Here is a 22,048-nt window from a genome sequence, read left to right as displayed (position 1 = left end):
CGGGTGAGCCCTAGATGTTGGAGAGACAGGAAAACACCTTCAGGCCTACAAATCCAGCTATACCCACCGGATCAAGCGAACAGGATGCTGAAAGATAGTTGCTTTTGGTCATCAGAAGGCAGAGATTAGACATCAGGTTTCTTGAAATCCAATAGGTGGAAGTGCAGAGTACATATCAACGTCCTCACATCAGACATCTCTCTGAATGCTTCATAATGAAATCCCAGCAGTTAGGAAAGTTCCAGTGCAGTATGTCAGCTTTTAAACCCAAACCGACAGATACAGGATGACCCTAACCTCCATTCTCCCAGGCAAACTCCTTGTATGCGAATTTCAGAGGAATCCAAAGAGTCCTACCCATCAGACACCCAAATGCACGCCCACACAGTCCATTTATGAGACCCCGATAGGAATACATGTCAGAAAATCGGTCCCCACATAATTCCAGAGGGGCAACAAACTACAGTTGCTCTGCTACTGGATAGCATGTCAACAAGAGATTTCATTTTGAGAGACTCTAGGAAGAAAAAAGCTTCATTTGTGCCAACACAGCTACAACTCAGATATTCACTGTATGAAAGTACACTGCCACCAAGCAGAATCAGTACAACTGTGCAGGTCAGATGAATAAACCAGGCAGACTACGGGGCACCTTGGCAGTCACCCACATCTTTGAGACCGTAGGGGTCTCAAAGGGCCACCTACATATAAGTGTGTTATCCCAAATGAGATCTGGACTGAACTCACTTTAGAAAAATTGTCAGAACATCATAGAATACAAGCAAAGAAATGTAGGAGACTGTCAGCAAATGGTAGAGCTTCTAACGCTACAGGATTGAAAGATCCCCCGTTGTGTGTGGCAAAGGTAGTGGTGATGGAAGGAGGAAAGAGAGCAAGAAAGAGATGACCTTGAAAATAAATAAAATATCTGATTAGGAAGGAATTTGCTTGAAGGAATAAGAGGGTGTTGATGAAAACTGTGATGCCTTTGAGAGTTATCAATGTATTAATGACAATACACGAAAAACATAGATAAAGCAGAATTTCTTTAAGTAGAGAAGAAAAACGGATTTAAAGATTCAAAAGTTGGGTTTTACCATTTTAAAGAGGAGGCAGGGCAAATAGGGTTTATCCCACAGAAAAAAGTGATTGCGACCTTGGAAGCAATAAGGAAACTAGTCATCTGGAGAGTCCGAGATGCCAAAAGATTAGAGACTGTTCCGAAGTTTAAAGTGATCAGCAATATAAAAAGAAGAGGCTAGACCAAAAAGAGAGGGAAGCGAGGAGAGTTAGGATTGACATGCAGGAGCAAAACTGACTAACTTCAAATTGAGAAGGTGCTGGATGATGCAAAGGTGACCTTGACAGAAAGATAGAGAATAGTTGTTTTCAATGTAAAATAACAGTTGTAAATTAACCCAAATGTTTCTTATTTCTTGAGAGAAAATGAAGAAATTAGATTTTATGAGGCAAGGTGGCGATTATTTTCAAAGGGGAAGAAGAGCGCATGCTTCACAGAATCAGGAATTCTGGCTATAACGAGAAAATACTTGAAGGAAGAAAGGATTCGAAAAGAAAGAATTGGTGCACAAGCCTGGGGAATAAAGTTTGAGTGATCGAATCCAGCCAACATAGTAGCAGCTCAAACATTAAGTTAGGGGGAGAGACATTGGGCCTCATTCCGAGTATGGCGTTAAGGGATAGCGGCCACCGCTAACGAGAGCGGTGGCGGTAATCCCTTACCGCCATACTCCGAGTTCCCTTAGCGCCATGGTGCTTTTAACACCTGCTTTTAGCAGGCGTTAAATACCATGGCGCTAAGGGACCTTGATGTTAATTACGCCACCGTAATTTACGGTGGCGTAATTGACGCCTTCCCCACTCCCATTATGCCCTATGGGGCAAGAATGGGAATGGGGAAGGGTAAATGGGGATTGGGGAATTACCGCCCCGCCAACCTTGGAATGGGGCGGTAATTCCGCCAACCACCAAGGCGCTGCCGGTCCGGGTACGGCGTCAACCAAGGCGTTAATAGCGCCATTGGTTAGCGCCGTACTCGGAATGAGGCCCATTGATTTGAGAAAGGGAAAGCAGCGGAAGCGAAAGAAGACAGAGCTAAGGCAATGTTAGAGGTGAAGAAGTTAGTAAGGAAGGGGCAGAGATTGGGAAAGAGCCAAAGAGCAGACATGAGAAGGAGCATGGAGACAAGATAGTGCTGGAAATCAGTAGTCGCATGAGATAAGAAAGGATCAAAGGGGCAATAATATATTCTTTAAACATTTTAAAGTGAAACGTTTAAGCAACGGTACTATAACGATAAAGGTTGATAGCACTTAGATGTTGTGTCATGTCTGGGCCCTCTGAAAGCCACAATGCAGAAAGCAGGGGGACGAGGGAAGCCAAAGCAGGTCTAGTTAACGGGAAGGCGGTAAGCGAATGCGGGCCACAAGAGCATGCGCTGTGAGGACAGGGGAAAGTGGCCGATGTCTCCTGCCAGATACACTTCACCCTTGGCTAGAGGAAGAACATTCTGTAGTCCCTCCTGCAAAACTTCCTGCATCCCTGTCCCCTTGCCCTACCCTGGAAGAGAACCAGGTAGAGGACGTACTCTGTCTCTGCTCCTTCAGAGGCTCAGTGTGGCAGAATGGTCAGGAGCCCAGCTACTACTCGAAAGAGTTTTGAACAGTGAGTCCCTACTAAGTTGTATTGCACTTTCAGGGTCCACACCCCTCTCTATCTAAACGAAAACAATGACGCCTCCACCAATTAAGTTCCAAAGACTGTTTTCATGAACTTGGCATTGCAATTGTGGACATTAGTGAGGGAGAGATAAGCCGCTTGGCTTGGTGTACCTGTTCATGCTAATCTATGAAGGAACTCATCGAAGTCATGTCATATCATATCATATCATATCATATCATATCATGCACTTTCCTCTTTAGACTCAAAAGCCTGTGCTCGGGAAGAGCTATTGAAATAAGACATCCAACAGGGCTACCAAGATAGATTAAAGGGAACGCAAAATTATTAAAATGACAATGACTATTTGATTAAAGCAATAATGTTTGTTTTCCCTTTTACAGGAGGACGTCTCTGGGAACTGCAAAGTGACCTATCAGGCCCGTCAAAACCAAGTGACCAAGATGAAGGCCCTGGACACCTGCAAAATAGCCAAGACCGGGTTTACAAGCCACAATAAGGTAGAGTGTCTATTATGTGAGGCAGTCATTAGGCTTTGTGTCAATGATGTCAGTGATGTCAGCAGTGGTAAACCCAGTCACTCCACAGGCTCCCTTCCCTAGCTCACCTAGAGGTGGAGGATAATGAAAAGGAACGTTATTTGGGGTACGTTTGCTGCACAATTTAAGTTTTGATGCAAGAACAAAAAGACTACTCTCTTTTCTGTTTTTTTGTTAAGCATTGTGTTAGTGTTGCCTCTTTTATGTGGATGAACATCTTAATTTCATTGGCAGACATTTTGAAGGGGGTCTGATATTGGTTGATTTAGGGGGACACATATACATTTAATTAGACACTGCCAAGCCCTTTGGGTGACCGCAGGTTGCAGTTCAAGATTCTGGGCATTTACCGATATTGACGTGGAAGGACTGGCTATGAAGAAACAAGGCTAGCCACGCATATTCTACCCTTTCTAGGCCAACGTTGAATAAAGGCAATAAGGAAGAACGGCTTGGAGTACCTTATTATATGATGTGGACAGGTCAAGGAATATCAGGGCTGCAGATTGACTTCCTTCAATGGCCTTCAGCAATTCCTTGTTGATGCCTAGCACATTAGTTTCATTGACTCGGGCTAGCCCAAATCCACAATGAAGATCACAAAAAGAGGAGGTCCGCCTCAGTCTGGAGTTGTAGCTTTTGGGAGACCCTTTTATATGATTCGGCTTTCATTTGGAGGTCTGAAACGGGCTGACAGTCTGTTGATTTCGGCATTTCTTTTTTTCAGCAAGCTCATTATGATTGCTTCTTGGAAGACATCAAATACTAAGGGGGCCTCTTCACGAGTTGGGCGGTATCCCAAATGGGATACCGCCCAACTGTATTTGCGTTACCATCCACCTATCCGGCGACATTACAGCCAGATCACGGTTTGAGCGGTAAACATAATTCCCCATTCCCCATTGGGTCCATATGGGGAATTTCTGGTGAATTTTCAGTGGTATTACTGTGCGGTAATTGCGCCCAAAATCTGCATTTTTCTGGCGTGTTTACCCCCAAGTCTGAGCTGGATGTAAACACACCATACACATGTTTGGGCGGACCCTTAAATGAGCAGTAATAGCGTTACCGCCGCATTTAAGGGCCACCGCCCAACCCGTACTAATGGGGCCCTAAATCATGTCTAGAGAAGAGCTAGTAAGGTCTGTCAGTATCATAGACAGGGTCGAAGTTGAAGCCTTATTGGAGCTGCCAGGCAAAGCTGTCTTTGGGCCGCAGTGGCCTTCATCCGATACCTCGATTTCAGGAGAATGCCCTCTCTGCTGCTGGGACAAAGAAGCAGAAGGTGATGTTTGGACGTGGTGTGAGGTTGTTAGGTCATTGGAGCAGGTTAGTCTTTCATGTGTGGTTTGATAGTATCCATTTTGATGATGAAATAGGCAGATAGGTCTCATACTGAACTATGGGATTGAGTGTTCACTTTCTTCACCTGCTGTGGATTTGTCATTCCTTTTTAATTCTTGAAATATTATGCTGTTGTTTGTTGAATCAGTGACTTTGGCTAAGTTTCCAACCCGTTTCTTTGATGTTGGCCAGTTCACTTAGAAGCCACGTGTTGGTCAGCTCACCGTCACTTTATGGTTTCTTTTTTTTGGGCAGGATTTGTGATATCAGTGTGGACATTTTGTAAGGAGGCATCAACTGTTGCAATCCCAGAGCAAGGTCGAGGCAGTTTGGGAAATCCCTCTGTGTGGATTTGTAAGGCCGTAGGATGAAGGAGCCTGCTTTTGAGTAACTCAGCCAAGCCAGTGCATCATGCAAAGCCTGAGCTGCCACGCAGCAGTGCACGCGGCAAGCGCGAGGCGAAGGAGAGGCAGCTTGGGCAGTTTGGGCATGGAGGGGAGACAAAATGCAACTTTCCACAGGTCTCAATTAGGATTATGGCCAGATGGCCATGCAGGATCATTGTTGCATGTTGTAGAATTTGACAATTATATTCTATGATACTGAAATCAGCATGTGATGTCTAGGAGCCTAGCACTTGCTTAAGATTAGAGAATCCTGCGATTGTTTAATGCACTTAAGCATAAAGCAATGCTCCCACCACAGAGTCAAGGAAGGGGGAAGAAAAGGCCTCCTGCCCTGGAGCTCCACTGAAACAAAACTTTTTTAGATCATGCATCAAGTATGATAGAGGGGAGTCTGGCATCACACCTGAAAGATATTAACTGTGTCAAGTCTTCTTTATTTGTGCAAGGAATTAAATCAATCAAGGCACCAACCTACAAGCCAGCAAAGTATTCTGCGGACTGCGAGTGAGCATCCCATGTGACCAACGCCCCTAAGGTCTGAATCCTTCTGACATTCCCTATAATGATATGTAGGGGATAGGAAATTCGCACCCTGGGAAGGGCGCTCAGCCAATCAGGTGGCTGGAACAACGGGCGAGAATACACTATCTGCCGCCCGCTGTTTCCAGCCACCCGAGGCCCTTCCCCTGGTGGTGCCATCTGTATTGTGGGGAGGCAACAGAGAGCTTCTTCATGTTGCCTGCCCACATCCCACCCTCTCCCCATCCCCTAAAACAAACCTTACCCATTCTCCACCACATCCCTCCTTTCTCACTTACCTGCTGGACCAGAGCTTTGTGCTCCGTTCCCGGTGCTCCACCCACTTGTGGCCGCCATAGAAATGCAAAAGGGACCAAATCCCTTTTCCTATGGCAGCAGCCATCTTTTTTGGCGGGGAGAAAACTAAATAAATAAACCATTTGCATACTGGATGAACCCCAGAGTGCGAATATCACCAGCTTGTATGGTGGCAGACATGGCCGGTAACGGCCCACAGCCCTCGCTGAGGCCCTCGTGCCTAGGTTCGGGCTGGCGGGCCGTTACCGGCCATATCCAACATCTGACGCCGGGGTGATTGTCATAATATGGCTCATTCCACTTTTAAAAGCACAACCACTGTGTGTGAAATTCAGAGCCTGGGGTAGCTAATGAACTTAAGGTACCCAACAGTATGGTGACCAAGGCCTGTCTGGGTGGGGAAAATAAGATGAATCAACCAAATGGTAGTAAGGCCATTCTAGTTGTTGATGAGATCATTCCCTCTGTGAGTGCCTCCGCCAAATAGAAGAGGACCATTTGTGCGCAAAGGAAAAGGGAGAATGAATATGGCCTTGTGTCACTCTTTCAGCCTATGAAATAGGGTTCTCTTTTTGAATCCTTTACAGTAGAGAAGTCTCTATAACGGTATATTGACAAAATACTTGCATCATTAAACATGACCCTCAGGAACATCCTAGAGAGAGACTACCAATCTGGAAAAGATAGTGACTGGTATTGAGGTGAAAGAATCAAAAGGCACTATTTGCCCTTCCGACCATTTTAACTAAAACTGAAATGATTGAAAATGTTGTAGACATACTGACCCAGCCTGATAAGGATCGCCTCTTGAAATCACCCAGAAAATACTACCTGATGTCCAAGCCCCTGATGCGAAATCTTTCGCCTCCATCAGCTAACAGTGAGGGCCTCAAACATCATGGAAGAAATGAAGTTGCTGCCAGAGCCCCAAGCCCTTCCTTAATGGAGAGACAGCACTTAGCGTGTTTATCTTCTTCCTGGGATATTCATAGGAAACCTGACATTTTTTAAATTCCAACAGTCTTTTCACCATCTCAACATGTTTCAATCAATGCCCCTAAACGGCTCCAGCCAGAAAAGGAAGAATTTGCCACTTTAAAACAGAAACACTGGCCTTGGATTCACACCATATTGTCAGTTTATGTAGGTTGATTTTCAGAACCTATTGGCAGTGCAAAGATGTCACTGGCTTGTTAAGTGTAGGAACAGGGCACTGTGTGGTGCTACATTTCATCAACCCTCTAGTCAAGGGCTGATCCAGCTGTAAGGTGCAAATGCTGCAGATCCCTATGCAGTCTGCAAGCTTTATGGAACAGCATAAAGTACGCAGACCCAATAGTGATCCATTGCAAATGTCGCCTCCCATGGGAGCATGACAGGCAACGTTTACAATTACAAACAAACACTGTCCAGCATGCCAGACAGTGTTTATTTTTCATTGTGAACACTCCTTAACATCCGGCTCACATGGAAGGACAACATACAGGCAAAGAGATTAAAAATGAAACAGGCCATAAGATATCTCACGAACATGTTGAATGATTCGTCAGTGCTAAATATGCTTACAGCCTATATTTATTTATTTATTGTTCGCTTGTCAGGCGCTTATACAGCAAGTACATTTTGTTTCAAAGCGCCCATAGGGCAAAGGGAGGGAACAAGGGAGTGAACCACATTAAATACAAAAAAAAGAAATATTACAAACAATGCAGGGAGAAAGGTAAAGGGATGAACCTACTTTGCCTTGTGAGTATCCAGAACGTGCAAGTGCAACAAGGAAGGGGGAAGAGGGGGTAGGTGCTGCCATGTGTGTGCTCATGGGTGAGCCACAGATGAAGTGCATGGTAAGGTAAGTGCTACACGGCCTGGAGGTGCAAGGAAAAGGGGCTGAGGTGGGCACTTACAGAAGCAAACTTAGGGGCCCCGGGAGTACCACAGGGCTCCAAAAAGAGGAACATTTCTTCTTATCCCATTTATTAAAGGTGCCCTGAACAACTGCGGTCGACATCACACATCTCGAGACGTGACAGGCGTTTATTACCGTCATGTTGTGGCTAAAACCTGTTCTGTTCTGGTGTGCTCGGTGGTGATGCGCAGAGGCTGATTGACAACATTCCTGCGGAAACCTATTCTACCTCTTGGTACTCACCATAGAATTGAGTGGCTGGCATGCATTAAATCGACCCTTGGCTCTGTGGGCTGAGGGTCCCATTTTTCATAATCCTTCAAGTATCACTATGGTTCCAATTGTAGCACTAAAATCATTGCTCCTGGCGCTTTGGGCTAGCAACCGAGAGGATCTTGGCCATAACAAGTCTATGGTTCCATTTTATCTTCCGCTTTCTGCCCTCGGTGGGATGGCCCTTTATTTTGATTTTGTTATGAACACGTGTCATAGGTCATTATTGACGCGTGCCATGTTCAATGCTGTACATGTTAAGGCGGTAACCAGCAATTGGGCTGCCACGTCGTCTACTGGCATGGTTTGCCGTTGTGGTGCTGTCAGAACACTGGCCCACATGGTGATTCTTTTCTCCCTTATATAATGATTTATGTAAACACTGGCCCACATGGTGATTCTTTTCTCCCTTATATAATGATTTATGTAAACACTGGCCCACATGGTGATTCTTTTCTCCCTTATATAATGATTTATGTAAACACTGGCCCACATGGTGATTCTTTTCTCCCTTATATAATGATTTATGTAAACATTTTCTTTATGACTGCTTGATTGACACTGGCCATAATGGCGTCGTGGCCTTTTATTGCTTTTATCAGTTAAAGATGTCATTAGTGCTTTTAAATTTGCTTGCTTTTTACATTGCGTCTGTAAAGAAGAGATAAGTTGGATAAACTATTATGATGTGTTTTTGTGATGCCTTTTTTATGATATTGACGTTTTATGATTGTGTTTTTTTAACAGGATATGATTCTTAGATTGATGTTTTATGTGTTTCCATGTGTATCCTCATGTTTATTTGAATGTTTTATGGCTATAACATATCTGAAATAAACACATTTCTCTCTTCCATGGGGGCTGTGTACCACTGCCCACTTTACGATGCTGGGCCTTGGGTGGTGTGGGCAGGATCCCCTGGTATCCAACACCATGTCCTGGCCTGTGTGCAGGAGCTGATCACACTGGCCAGAAACATAGTTATCCCACCTTTGAAGAGGCTCCAAATATAGCCATACGCCAAGCGGCCAATTGTGGCAAACATTCATAGCATCTTTCCCACTATGGTGGTTACGGGGCCTCCACCTCCCTTGAGGTAGTCTTGTTTTGCATTACAGGAAGGAAGATTTGCAGAGTTCTGACCAGCAAGGAAATACTTCCATGGGAATGCCAGAAGCTAGAAAACGCAGGTTGCAGACTTTATCTGTGGTAACGTAGAATATGTAGGCCCCCGCAAGTCAGGAAACCCCATACATTACAAAGGCGCTGTGTATGCATGCAAGGTCACCATCCTGGGACTTCAGGTAAGAGAATAACTCGGAGCAGGAACACTCAGGATGCCGGGTAGGTATAAAAGGAACATGCTTTATTATGCTACAGAGTAGGCAGGAGGGTATGGATGGTCCATCTGTATGGTTCAACCTCCTACCCTGAAGCCCTGAGCAACTGTCTTCCCTGGAAACTGGAGCAATCCACATCCTACATTCTAAGCATCTTATACCATTACAGAGATGCATCAGGATACTACACACCTCCCTTCTATCCAAAATAAAATAACAAGCTCATTCTCGACATATCTCCTAGGTGCGGATGCTACACACCTCACACACCTTCCTTTATCTCAATTTTAGGCAAAGTCAAAATGATGTGTACTCATCCAGGACACCTCCCAAGAAGGACAATGACAAGAAATGAAAAAAATAACGGAAGAGTGACAAACAGGACAAAGGAGGTACACAAAACAGTACGCAGCTGTAAGGGAAACACCCGTAGTATGTACACAACAAGGGTGAACAATCGCAATTTCCCCACATTGCATAGGAATGAACACCAGCAGGAAGCACATAAAATAAAACACCCTCATAAGTGTGCAACATGAAATCAAACTCTAATGGTTATGCACAATTGACATACACCACTGACCTTAAAGGTTCTTCATTTCATGCATAACTAAAACACACACTTTGCTTTATGAGTGATATGCCTGCCAAATCACTGCACGCCGTACTGCACTCCGGCATGCTTATGGTAACTAGTGGTGTCTTCTCACACAGTTTGAAATTCTCTCATGAGTGTCCTTAAAGATCACACAAACCAACGTGTACCTCCATCTTACCACACGCATAAACCTTATTACTTGAAAGATCATAACAAACCTGCAGGCACGTCAATTCTCACCACACTCGTAACCTTTGTTACCTTAAAGGTCTAATATGACCTACGTGTAACTGATAGGTTCCCATTTGTTCTTTTACACACCTGCAAAATGTGTCGCTTTGGGGGTCTTACACAACCTCTGTGTACTCCTTTCTTAGCCATAGAACATCTGATGCAACAGACGTTTTATGATATGTTATTTATAACACGCTTAATACCCATAGGTTTTTAAAGGCGGACCCGGGGATCAAACCCCTGTTGCTCCGTGTTGTCTTGTTTCCAAGGCGAGCACGTTGCCCCTGAGCTATCCTCGTCTGCACATACATTTCATCCACCCATCAAGAGATAGGTAACCGGCATTACTTAACATTCGCATAAGCGCTAAGGCCAGCTTCGTGGCCAGCATTTCTCAGAGAAACATGGTGATCAGGCACGTCCCCCGAGAAACAAGAACCTTAAAATGTCATCTTACGCTTCGCACCAGAATCAAACCACAACCTTATCGCTTTCTAAGGCATCACCAAATTCAATTTTAGTGTAATTCATAGGTTACATGTCTTTATAAGGGCACATTTTATGTAGAATGCACTTATAACAAAATGTTTAGAACAACAAAACATAACAATTTTTTTTGAGGGGGGTCCGCTAACCCCTGTTTCCGACCCCTAAAAAACCACACCATTTCCCCACAAGATTTAACCCTGTACCCCACCCCACATACATTTTCGATGTGTTTTTCATTATAACATTTTCGTTATATGTGCATTAAGACTGTACACCTAATTTCAAATGGTAAACTCAATCATCAACATTGTGAAGTAAATATCTTCATAAGGTGCTATGGTTATTTATGTTTCCCCTGCACTCTATGATCAATCCCATGCCACAACTAGCATAGGGTGCAGTTTCTGTAGTGAAGCCTGGATATTCAAATATCCCCTTTACTACATGGTAGCATCCCACATTGGAAAATTCCACCACAGCACTTGCACTATGTCCTGCTTACCTGAAGTGCCATTCACGCGTTCCCCGGCACTATATGGCAAGATCGCAATGTGTGCAATAACAACTTTCATAAAGTGCTCTGAGTGTTTAATTCCTCCTGCACTATAAGATCAACTTCCTCATCTGGCGCCTATAAACACTTGTGTACAGGCGAGTTATACATGACATATAATATCATAAAGTGCTCTGATTATTTAATTTCTGATTAACTTCTTCATTTGAAACATTGCATGTTTCTGTAAAGTGCTCTCAGCCTGTATATTTTCTCCTGCACTGGAAACAGCACACAACCAGTACAACCTGTAAAGTGGAATTGCAGTGGTAAACAACATCGTCTTCATTATTTTTTGCATTTACGGCCACAGACCGAATGACCTCATCACTAAATTCACTTCTCAGTTCCCATCACAAGATTGCACACACCCTGCGTGAAATGCATAAAACACCGGGACAATCACTATTTCACAGGTCCCCATTAACAGGGGTATCAATACTCTTCCAATCCTCATGTCAATATTACGAAAAGACAGAAAGTCATGAGAAAGCCCGCTGTATCATTAGCACACCTTCAATCTGTCTGAAAGCCAGTGAAAAATCTCCATTTATCACTGACAGGTCTGTGTCCACCAGACCACAACGCTGTTTGGTGCAGTGCTTGAGTAAGTACTCAAAACAAAGTCCATAGGCTCCCCTCTGCGAGAACGAAATCAGCCCATTGACTGTTCTTTGGGAAGGTACCCACTTGAGAGTTCGCAGCCACTGCTTTTACTCACTGTGCCTTTCACAGATGGGAAATAACCATTTGCACATCAGTCTTTGTCCTGCCCACGTGGGCAGTTCAGCACTGAAATGCTATGGCAATTCCCTTCTGAACAAGAGTACCAACAGCAACCCCATACATGTGTTTCAGCCTTGTTGGGCCTCATCAGTGAGGTGGAGCTGTGCCTCTCTGAGCACAGTGAGCAAGGGGTCCACATCTGGATGACCCTAGGAAACTTACGTACTATAAGGTCAACACTATTCAGCCCGCTCACAAATCATCATATTAATGCTGCAATTAAGATGCTGCACCCTGACTCCGAAGTCGTGGCTGAAACCTTTCTGTTAAGGCCCCTGTCCAGATCGCACAGTAGCGCTTACATTATGATGTCAACACTATTCAAAGCTGTGCTAAGGTAGGGGATGGAGCTGTGCGTTCCCCAAAGCTGGCCTGCCATTCCGGTGCCCTGGGCTTCGCTGAACCTTCTGGGAGCTCCCCAGACCTTTTTCTTCATCATTTTTTCCCGACTCCTGGAAACCAGCATTTTCCTCCTGTTTTGCCAGCTCCTGGGTGGCAACATTTTCCTCCCATTTCGCTGCTCCACAGACAATTTTGACGTGGTGCCCTGTAGAAAGATGGTCAAAAGGGGGCATTGGAGCGGCACAAAGCACATACATCCACTAAACTTGTGCGGCTGAAGCCGAAGCCATTTGCTGTCTTCTCCACTTTTCATCAGTAGACTGCAGTAATCATGATCACTGGTACCTCCCAGGCCCTTCAAGTTTCAACAGGTGCCTGGGCATGGACTATATCTTCCAATGGACTGCCCCGTCTTTATCTTTGCGCAGGAATCTTTTCTTCAGCTCGTCACTAATCTGTACAATGCAAAGTCACCATCCTGGGACTTCAGGTAAGAGAATAACTCGGAGCAGGAACACTCAGGATGCCGGTAAGTATAAAAGGAACATACTTTATTATGCTACAGAGTAGGCAGGAGGGTATGGATGATCCATCTGTATGGTTCAAGCTCCTACCCTGAAGCCCTGAGCAACTGTCTTCCCTGGAACCTGGAGCAATCCACATCCCACATTCTAAGCCTCTTATACCATTCCAGAGATGCATTAGGATGCTAGAACACTCTTAACGAGTTTCGAGAAAGAGACATTGAAGAAATCCAATATAGTCTGGTCAACACTTCTAAATCTTGTTAAGAATTTGAAAAACAGTGACAAATCGATTGAATAACACGCTGCCAACCTCTGGTTCAAGAAATGGCATTTTGTTTAACTTTTACTCGTTAGTCACCTCTTTCTTCCGTGAATCAGTACAGAGTCCAGATAGTATTCGGGTGATTATCATGTCAGGTGGGAAATACCATGTTCTGGGTGCCATCGTACTTCAGACTAGGCCAGTATATGGTTTTGGTTTGCATAGGTATTCTCTGGGAGCTTTCTGGTGCTTGCATCCCATCATTGTTACAGTAGTGGGAGGTTCCATTTCTTTCCCTGAGAATCTCTGTAGGTCGACGGGCGTTTATAGAAAGGGTTCCTTGTCTTTTAATCGTTTTGATGATCAAAATGGACACTTTGGAGTTAACTGTGTGCATTGCTATGTGCTGTTGAATGGCTGATCAGAAATAGCAATATAACGGGTCCATGAGACATAGGTATACACAAGTGTTTGCCCACACACTTGTCTCGATACTCCTTGGCCAAAGATCGATATGCAGGCATTCAACATTGACAAGGACGCTTCGTTATACACAGGGGTTTGGTCATCTTGCAGTCATTAACATCTTAGCTCGATGTACATGCTAGGGCGTTTAGTGGTCTGAGGAAACCCTTAGACATACGGAGGTATGCACAGTAGACCCAGTGACTAGTAGAGATACATACCTGTGAAAACATACAGTTGTTCAGACCCAGTGGAAAATAGAGGTCTTAAGGCCGATAGTGGAACCAAAACCTGTAGGATGCCTGAGGTATATAGGAATGCCATCATCTCATGGACCCTTAGGCACAATGGGCCTCATTACAACCTTGGTGCTAAGTGCACCAACTTTACCACCATGGTGTAAACTCCGTTTACACCATGGTGGATGGCGGATTTACCGCCCCATTCCAAGGTGAGTGGGGCGGTAAATTCCCATTTCCCATTTTCCCTTCCCCATTCCCATTTTTGCCCCATAGGGCATAATGGGAGTGGGGAAGGCGCTAATTACGCCGCCGTAAATTACGGCGGCGTAATTAGCACCATGGCAGGTTAGCGCCATGGATTTTAACGCCTGCTAAAAGCAGGCGTTAAAATCAGAATCAGGCGTTAAGGGTTAACGGTGGCGTTAACCCTTAACGCCTGAGTTGTAATGAGGCCCAATGTGTTGTTGTGGCATACAGTAGTTATAGAGGCCCATGGACAAAAAGGTCTTAAGATCTGATGTGGTTCAACAGTCCCTTAGGAATACACTGGGTTTAAGACATACAGTGGTTGCAGTTCATGCATTGTCTGGGAAGATCCTTGATCACAGATACACTTAGACAAAGACAGATATTATGAAATCTTTCTGTCTGGCATCATTAAGGACACAAAGTCATCATGCAACACCATGGTCTCATGAGCCTTTCATCCGTTGGTGAGGGCATTGTTGTTTAATCGAAGTGGTGTGTGATATTGGTAGGCCAAGTGGGTGTTCCCAGTTTAGTGCTGGGTACGATTGCAGTCTCCAGACCTCTGAGCTGAAACACAACGCACAAAAGAGTGTTGCATGTAGGCCGACGCACTGTACATCGCGCTTTGGTCCGACAGGCTTGGAATGGAGCAAGACTTGAAAGGTAAGAAGGTGGTGCATGGGAGCGCGTGGGAGAGGCACAGGGAATGGAGGTGTGGGGCTGCTTAGAAGGAATATGTGTGCAGGGAGGACACCTCTGAAAATTAGCTGGGGAGGGGCAGGATAAAGAGCGACCTTGCAGGGGTCGGCCTTTACCAGCTGGCCTTCTGATTTGTCACTCTTTGATCAGTGACATTAAACTCAGATCTGTTGGAAATAGCCAGACCATATACTTGTGAGATTGAAACTGGGTGACAACTGATAAAGAGGTAATTTGATGTTGCGACTGTCAAAAACCAGGCATAGTAACACCATTTTAAGGGCGTGACACTAATCTTGTGCATTCGTACCCCACACTGGCCAAACAGGAAACATATCTGTCCATTGATCAACTTTCCTTAGCCAGACACCCAGGTGCAGAAGATATCTGGCTAAGGATGGCCCATGGGGATTTAGATGGCTATTTGGGATTATGAGCATATTAAAATGACGGGCAATAGCATATCTGGGTTTAAATGGCAGTGAGGGAATGCACAGTGTTTTCTTCAGGTCCAGGTAAGTGTAATTCCTGTCCCAGCATAAGTTTATAGTCCTTTTAAGGAACAATAAAGGGGTATTGCCTTCTATTGGGGATTTTCTAATAGTGGGGACTGCTCAGCTGGCCTGCTGGGTTGAGTATTCAATCTGGGATCAGGGACTGGTGGGCTAAGAAGGCAGGGGCTTCTGGGAGTAAATTGGGTGGCTATAGGGTATGCTGTCCTTTCAGGGACCCAGGCCAGGGAAAGCTGAGCCCTGATCCACATTCTGATTATTATTTGATGGAAATGAAAGAGAGACGTCTTCTCGAGAGGTGTTCTGAGTGCTCCAGCCTGGTTGATCAGTGATGCAGGCTGGGACGCCAATCTAGGGGCTGTAGGGCTTGCGGGACGGAGGCTTCTTGGATGATGTTCGGCAGCCAGAAAGCAAACAGCAATTCCTGAGAGTTCATACAACGTCTGTTAGGTAGTTTAAACGGGAGAGATTTTTCATTTGATTGGGTTTATAGGGGATCTGGCCTGTCAGCAAGTTACGCCCCTGCACCAGTGACTGGAGGGCTTTCTGGGCATATGTCTTCCAGGATGAGTGTGTAGGACCAGGCAGAGATATGTTTTTTCCGGATGTTCTGGCACAGTGACTCATAGGCCCTACTCCAGTAGCCTTCTGTTGGTCGATGTAAAAAGAAATTGTTTCAAGGTATGCTGGTTTCTCCACGTATTCATTTGGTTGATTGAATACAAAATTGAAGACTTTTATTGTGTGCTCGCTGTCGTCTCATCATTTTATGGTCTCTATCAATTTTGCTAGTTTTGTGTTTTATTGCAGGGCAGTAATCTTATATGAAGTCGCTGTATCTACATTCAAACGCACTTGGTCTATGTAGCAACACTTATCATCATTGTCATTTCCTTCCTTATTCCTTAATCGTATCAACGGTTGGAGCATTCTCATTGGAGAGGGAGCCTCCTCGCCACCTAACTCTAATTGACATGCAGGGCTCAAGTCGAGGGTACACCCACTTTTTTCAGAGGGGGGACTCAGTCCCCCCCAGCTAAAATGAGAAACAATGAATGTCGTATTTGAATGTGTGCATTAAAGCCAAGCAGACCACGAGGATCGAACCACAGTCTGGGATCTACCACAATCGTCAGGTTTGTAGGCCAGGACACTTCACCACTGCACTACATAACCTGATGAAATTTAGCACACAACTAAAGGTAAAATGTCCCATTTCGGTACTGCAAGTCCCAGGGAAACATTTATATTGGTTCTTGGAGTTTAAAATATGCACACCTTTTAACGTTTTCAAAAACACTATTAGAAGAAAATATCCTCTCTGGGTTTTGTGTGTGTGTTGTTTTTATGAAAGGCAAATGCCATTCGTCCTGTGCAATTTGAGTGGTTATGCAAAGCCAATTTAATGAAATGTACATACTTCCCCTTGCTATGCTAATTTCTGGCAACGTCACATCCCATTACATTTGTTGATGAGTCCCCCCACTTTACTTTTTAGGACTTGACCCTGTCAATGACATGAAAGGCAGAAGCAGGATACAGAGACCCGAGCTCCTCACAGTGTGCTCTAAGTGAACTCATAGCGATGAAGCTAGCAGCAAGTAGTTCTCCTTTTATCAGATACCTATGGGGAGAGAGATGAATTTCAGGTCCTTTCCTTGCTATCGCGCTGCTTTCAATATTTATCTCAAGGTTTGAGGAGCTCCACGTCCAAAGGGGCATGTTAGGCAGGCTCCATCCACTTTCTTGCACCATACGCACTCATGAATCTTAAGGCCATGTACAGTTTTATTTTGTCTGTCTCAAGAATGCCACTTTATTTCTTTCAGCTTTTGGGTGTCGGTACAAAGGCAACATCTGCGACAATTTACACCATGGACGACGCGTTCTTTAAAACAGTGCTGGCGGAAGAAAATCATGTTTTGTCTTTGAATGCACATCAAGCTGTCGCTGGTAAAATAGTGTCAAAGTAAGGAATTTACATTTATTGTACAAGCTTTGCAATGTCTTGTGTTATATGTAATAATGCATAACTTTCAGATTGGAAAGATTCACCAATGCATTTATTTATTTGGGAGGTTTTGAGCAAACTAGTGTCCCCACAATCACTGGCATGGGCACTTAAAGAAAGGTTAGGTCAGTGTGTAATATTGCAAGAGAAGAGACAGATATCTCCCAAATAACAGGAAGCACATTTAGAGAAAAGAGTGGGGGTCCAGGGAAGAAGGTCCGAGTATCGGGAGGATAGCTCAGTGGCAACGTGCTCGCCTTGGAAGCAAGAGGACACGGAGCAACACAGGTTCGATCCCCGGGTCCGTGCTTATAAACCTCTGGGTATTAAGCGTGTTATAAATAACCTATCCTATCATAAGGACCAAGACTACGGCCCAGATTGCATTGTCTTCTTTCACATGCTGTGTCAATGAGCTGGATCACTGACTTACTTTCCCTGGAGTGGCACGGGGGCTGGTTGCACCTGTGACTGAGGTGGACAATGCTGTAGGGCGAATAAAGACCAAGCAATATCGATATTAGTGTGTCACCCTTCCAACATCAATTAGCACGTGGATTGCATTATAAACCTCCACTCGGCCAATCAGAATGATCGCAATGTGCTGTGTCATCTCATCTCAGTATAGACTTGGGAAGCAAAAGGAGATCATAGATTCCTTTAGAACTTCACAATTCCATGTGGTAAGTACCTCTGGAGAGGTGATGATCACTTGGGAATAATGGCCTCCCCCAAATAATAGCCCTTGGCTTCACCTGGTCAACAACTTGGGGGTTGGTCATTATCCCACAATCATAGCCCCTCTATCAGTCCCTATGCAGCTACAAGTATTAACTATCGGGACAAATCAACATTTCAATTCGGTTTAGCATGCTATGTAAGTGTGACTAAGTGAGCCAGAGGAGCGGTCCATCCAGGGAGGCAGCCATGCCCACTGCATAACAGCAACACAGGAGTAGACAATACGCACCAAGGCAAGCAGAGACATTCAACCCCCCCCCCATCACTCTGTGCATCTAGGGCAAGGATGACCGAAATGGGGTACTACGAAGCACCAGATGGGGAGCGAGTGGACGCATAAGGGAGTGTGAGAGAGAGAATCTGGGGCTAAGCCAGCATGTTACTTCAAACCAGGCGGAAATCATGCAACAGGGAGGCTTTATTCGTTTCCATTCTTGGCCATATGTGATGCCTGGTTCCTGACAAAGGAGCAGTGTGTAGTTTGAAATGCATGCTGGGTGGAAGAACCTTCTTTGGATGGCATTGTTTTTCGTTATCTTTATTTTATGTTTACATTTGTATTTGGAATTGTATACAGCGTGAACCTCGCGAGGTAGCAGCGGAGTGCTGTGCATGTCATTGTGGGTCACGTATGCGGTAAAGCAAGGGAGTTGCAGTATGTGGCATGGGATGTTCCATCTATGGGGGTGGAATATTATGCCGGACAACAAGGCGCATCGGTGGTCCCATTTAATAATGATACTGCTAATGAGGATCAGTGCACTTTTAATAGATAGTACTCATACTCTCTGGCACTAATCACAATGGACGAGGCCACCTTACGATTAGTGCTGATGGGTCGGCAATAGTTGCTAGTGTAGGGGTCTGCAACCTGTAACTCGCTAGACATTTTGGACTACAACTCCCATGGTCCCTCACCTTTGGCTATGCTGGCTAGAGCGGATGGACATTGTCGTAGAAAACATCTGGCGAGCCACAGATTGCAGACCCCTGAGCTAGTGTAACTTAGTACAACATTCAAACCTTTCCATACCATGTGCAAAGTGTACTGAGGGAAGGCACCAGTAGACTTAAATGGTATCACCGTCCCTAAACCATGTACACTGATCTCGATGCCCCCGTCTATCCTCTACACTAGGGCGACCAGATTTGAAAATTAAAAAACCGGGACAGGGCAACTAACATAAAAGTAGGACTAACTCTTGAAAGTGGCTGCCAAGGCACTACACTGCAATAGTGTTTGGAGGAAGGTGGTTTAAGTGTTACTGTCAGTGATAGAAATGGAAATAACTTGGTGGTGGATCCCCCAAAAGCCGGGGTGGGGGTGGAGTTTGGGCGATGGTGCCCAAGGAGGCGGGGTTTAGGGGGCGGAGCTGGCCGTTGACCTCCGATCAAAGGAAATGTCCAAAATAATAGTTTAAAACTGCGCTATTTATTTCATGTTGCTTCTTTTACAAACTATAAATCAATTCCACTTTAAACCACTTCCGTGGCACTGGTGATGAGTTACTTCACTCTCAGCGAGATACATGACAGCTGAGATGTCCCATACCTGCCTGGTGTGGATTGACGTATGGACCTCTGAGTATGCAGGTCATCTCCCAACTTCTCTGATGTTGTCAAAAAGTGGCAGAATGACGCCATAGCGAAGTAATAACACGAATACATAAACACATGAGTGAACCTATTTGTCTTTAATTGTATTGCCACAGGGCTACTGACCATAGCAATGCCTGAAAGTGTCCTTAAGGGGAAAACCCATGAGTGCCGTTACAGCTTTTCCAGTACAGACCTGTTCTGAGGGCTACAGTCCCCGTGTCTCCACAGTACCAATGGGTCCTCGAAGTCAACGCCTTCAGGATCGATGGCAACCATCGCATGGTTCACACTGCCATTGTTCAGCTGTGCAAAGGCAGCAGCGCTAGTGAACCCCAGTGCCAGGATCTTTGCATCCTTGGCTGCATATTTCTGTGTTCTGAGTCTTTGCCCATCGCTGCCACAATCCTGTGCTTTTGTGTAGTGCTTTAGTGAGGGCACTCACCAGCTTAATGGCGTTAAAAGCCCTCGTATGAATGTGGGTCTGTGTATTGAACAAAAAAACAGCATGAGATCTTCGTCGTGAAAAGAAAGATTTTCTCGCCATGTAAAACTCCACAGTGAAACATTTCAATATATGTTTTCCTCCTGAGACTTGGTAGTTAGTTGTCTGGACTATCGGCAACATTTGACAACGTTGTATACTCGGAACCCTTTACCTTTAATCGTCATTCTTTTTTTCAGGCAAAAGCTGGTGCTGCAAAGCTCTGAGGCCGGACCCAAGGTGATCGCTGGGAAGCAGGTTGGCAGTATTATGAAGAAACTGGACCCCAAGTATGCAGTTTCTTCTTTACCTGCTGAGCCAGTCAAGACTGAGTGCAACAATTGTCCTTCGGTAAGGCCAGGAAATGACCTCAAACCTTCCCTCCCGCATTACCATTGCAACCAAATCACAGACAACAGCGTTTACTATCCAGTGCCAGGGCAGTTTCCAGCCAACTTGGTGCCCAGGGCGAAGCACTAGAATGTGCCCCCACTCCTCCTGACTGGCACATGTCACTCCCAAACTACACATCTGTGTCGCGCAACAAAACCCCTACTCGGTATTAATAAATCATTGCTATACAAAGGAAGCTGGTTTCATTACATTGTAATTCAAGTACTATACAGAAGAAATCTAATGTGAAAACTTAGCTGCTGTTAACCAAGTAAATCTTTCTTCTGTCACATACTCATAGGGAAGGCCTTGCTTGAATGCAGTTTCAAACTTTCCGTACTGACGCAGAGTGCGATAACCAGCCTGCCGGGGTCTGAGGGCTCACCGACCACTGGTCCTGTGTTGCAGGTGTTCTGCTTGTACTACCTCACTTGTATTTCCCAAGGGCCAATGCTAGACTAACCATATGAATTCTTTTCTGATCGAAGGTTATCATTCCAAGATGGACATTCTTGCACACTCCTTTTGTACTCTTTCAAAATACCTCTATGAGAGTTGAGAGTGGGAAAGGGCACAAATAGCACCAATGAGTGTTCCCGTCTGCTTTGCATTAAATCACAAGAGCATTTCAGGAATATAACAGTGATCAGAGATCACTATATTTCACAAACAAGACTGTGATAAAAGGGTTGTATGTGTGAATCTCTAACTACATAACCGACACATGGATTGGTGCTCACATCACTGTTCACAACACACACCCTAACATTAACATAAAATGACCCTTACATACTCAATTGGACAGCTTACATTTTGGATGGGAGTAAAAAATTACTGCAACATCAACCATTTAAATGGGGTGCAAGGGCTCTTTTGCTTCTTGTTTCTGTAGAATGTTAGATAAGGTGGGGCTGGGCCTCAGTGTGAGCATGCCCAGCCCCCAATACAGAAACTCGATTCAATAATCTTTATTTCAGTCAATACAGAAACATCTTTAGGGAACTATATCTATAGGCAAGAAAGGATCCCCTACAAGAGACACCCAACAAACAATGCACAGAAAGGATACACAGAAAGGATTGTACCGCTTACAAACTTTAGCCTGACCAGCAATAAACTGATGAAGCATTTTAAACAAAACTGGCTTCTAATGCATGGTAAAGGGTCCATAGTTCCTCAGCCACTTCCTCCTCACCATTGTGCAGGCCTCATAGGTTATAACTGCAAAAAGAGCAGGCCCATGCTTTATCTAAAAGAGCCGGCATTAGTATCTCTTATTAGTGCTGGCCTGTAGCTAGTGGTGTTTGGCCAAGTGGATGTACCACTTGTTGCAGCTTCTTTGTAGTATGTGTTTAAGTGTGGGAACAGCATGGCATACTTGTCAGAGCTACATACACAAAACGTTCCAGTGTGTGGACACAGCATACAAAAACAGGCATATGTGCTGTTACACTGAGGAGTACCACATATATGCCATTAAACAACAGGATGGTGACTCGTGCAGCACACAAATCATTGC

At 44.8% G+C, this 22,048-nt stretch overlaps 1 protein-coding gene across 2 annotated transcripts in view; it reads left to right on the top strand.

The window, feature by feature from the left end:
- MTTP (microsomal triglyceride transfer protein) overlaps positions 1-22,048 on the top strand; it is a 627,046-nt gene that overhangs the window by 393,305 nt on the left and 211,693 nt on the right. For both annotated transcript variants that reach the window (XM_069630721.1, XM_069630722.1), the window contains 3 exons: positions 3,084-3,200; positions 17,134-17,273; positions 20,337-20,487. In XM_069630721.1, coding sequence (XP_069486822.1) covers positions 3,084-3,200; positions 17,134-17,273; positions 20,337-20,487 — 408 coding nt within the window. The remainder of the gene's footprint in view (positions 1-3,083; positions 3,201-17,133; positions 17,274-20,336; positions 20,488-22,048) is intronic.

Source organism: Ambystoma mexicanum, chromosome 6q, assembly GCF_040938575.1.
Source record: "Ambystoma mexicanum isolate Mex_15411 chromosome 6q, UKY_AmexF1_1, whole genome shotgun sequence".
Lineage (NCBI taxonomy): Eukaryota > Metazoa > Chordata > Amphibia > Caudata > Ambystomatidae > Ambystoma > Ambystoma mexicanum.
The sequence above is the reverse complement of the archived record's forward strand: the minus strand, read 5'-3'. Positions and strand labels throughout refer to the sequence as shown.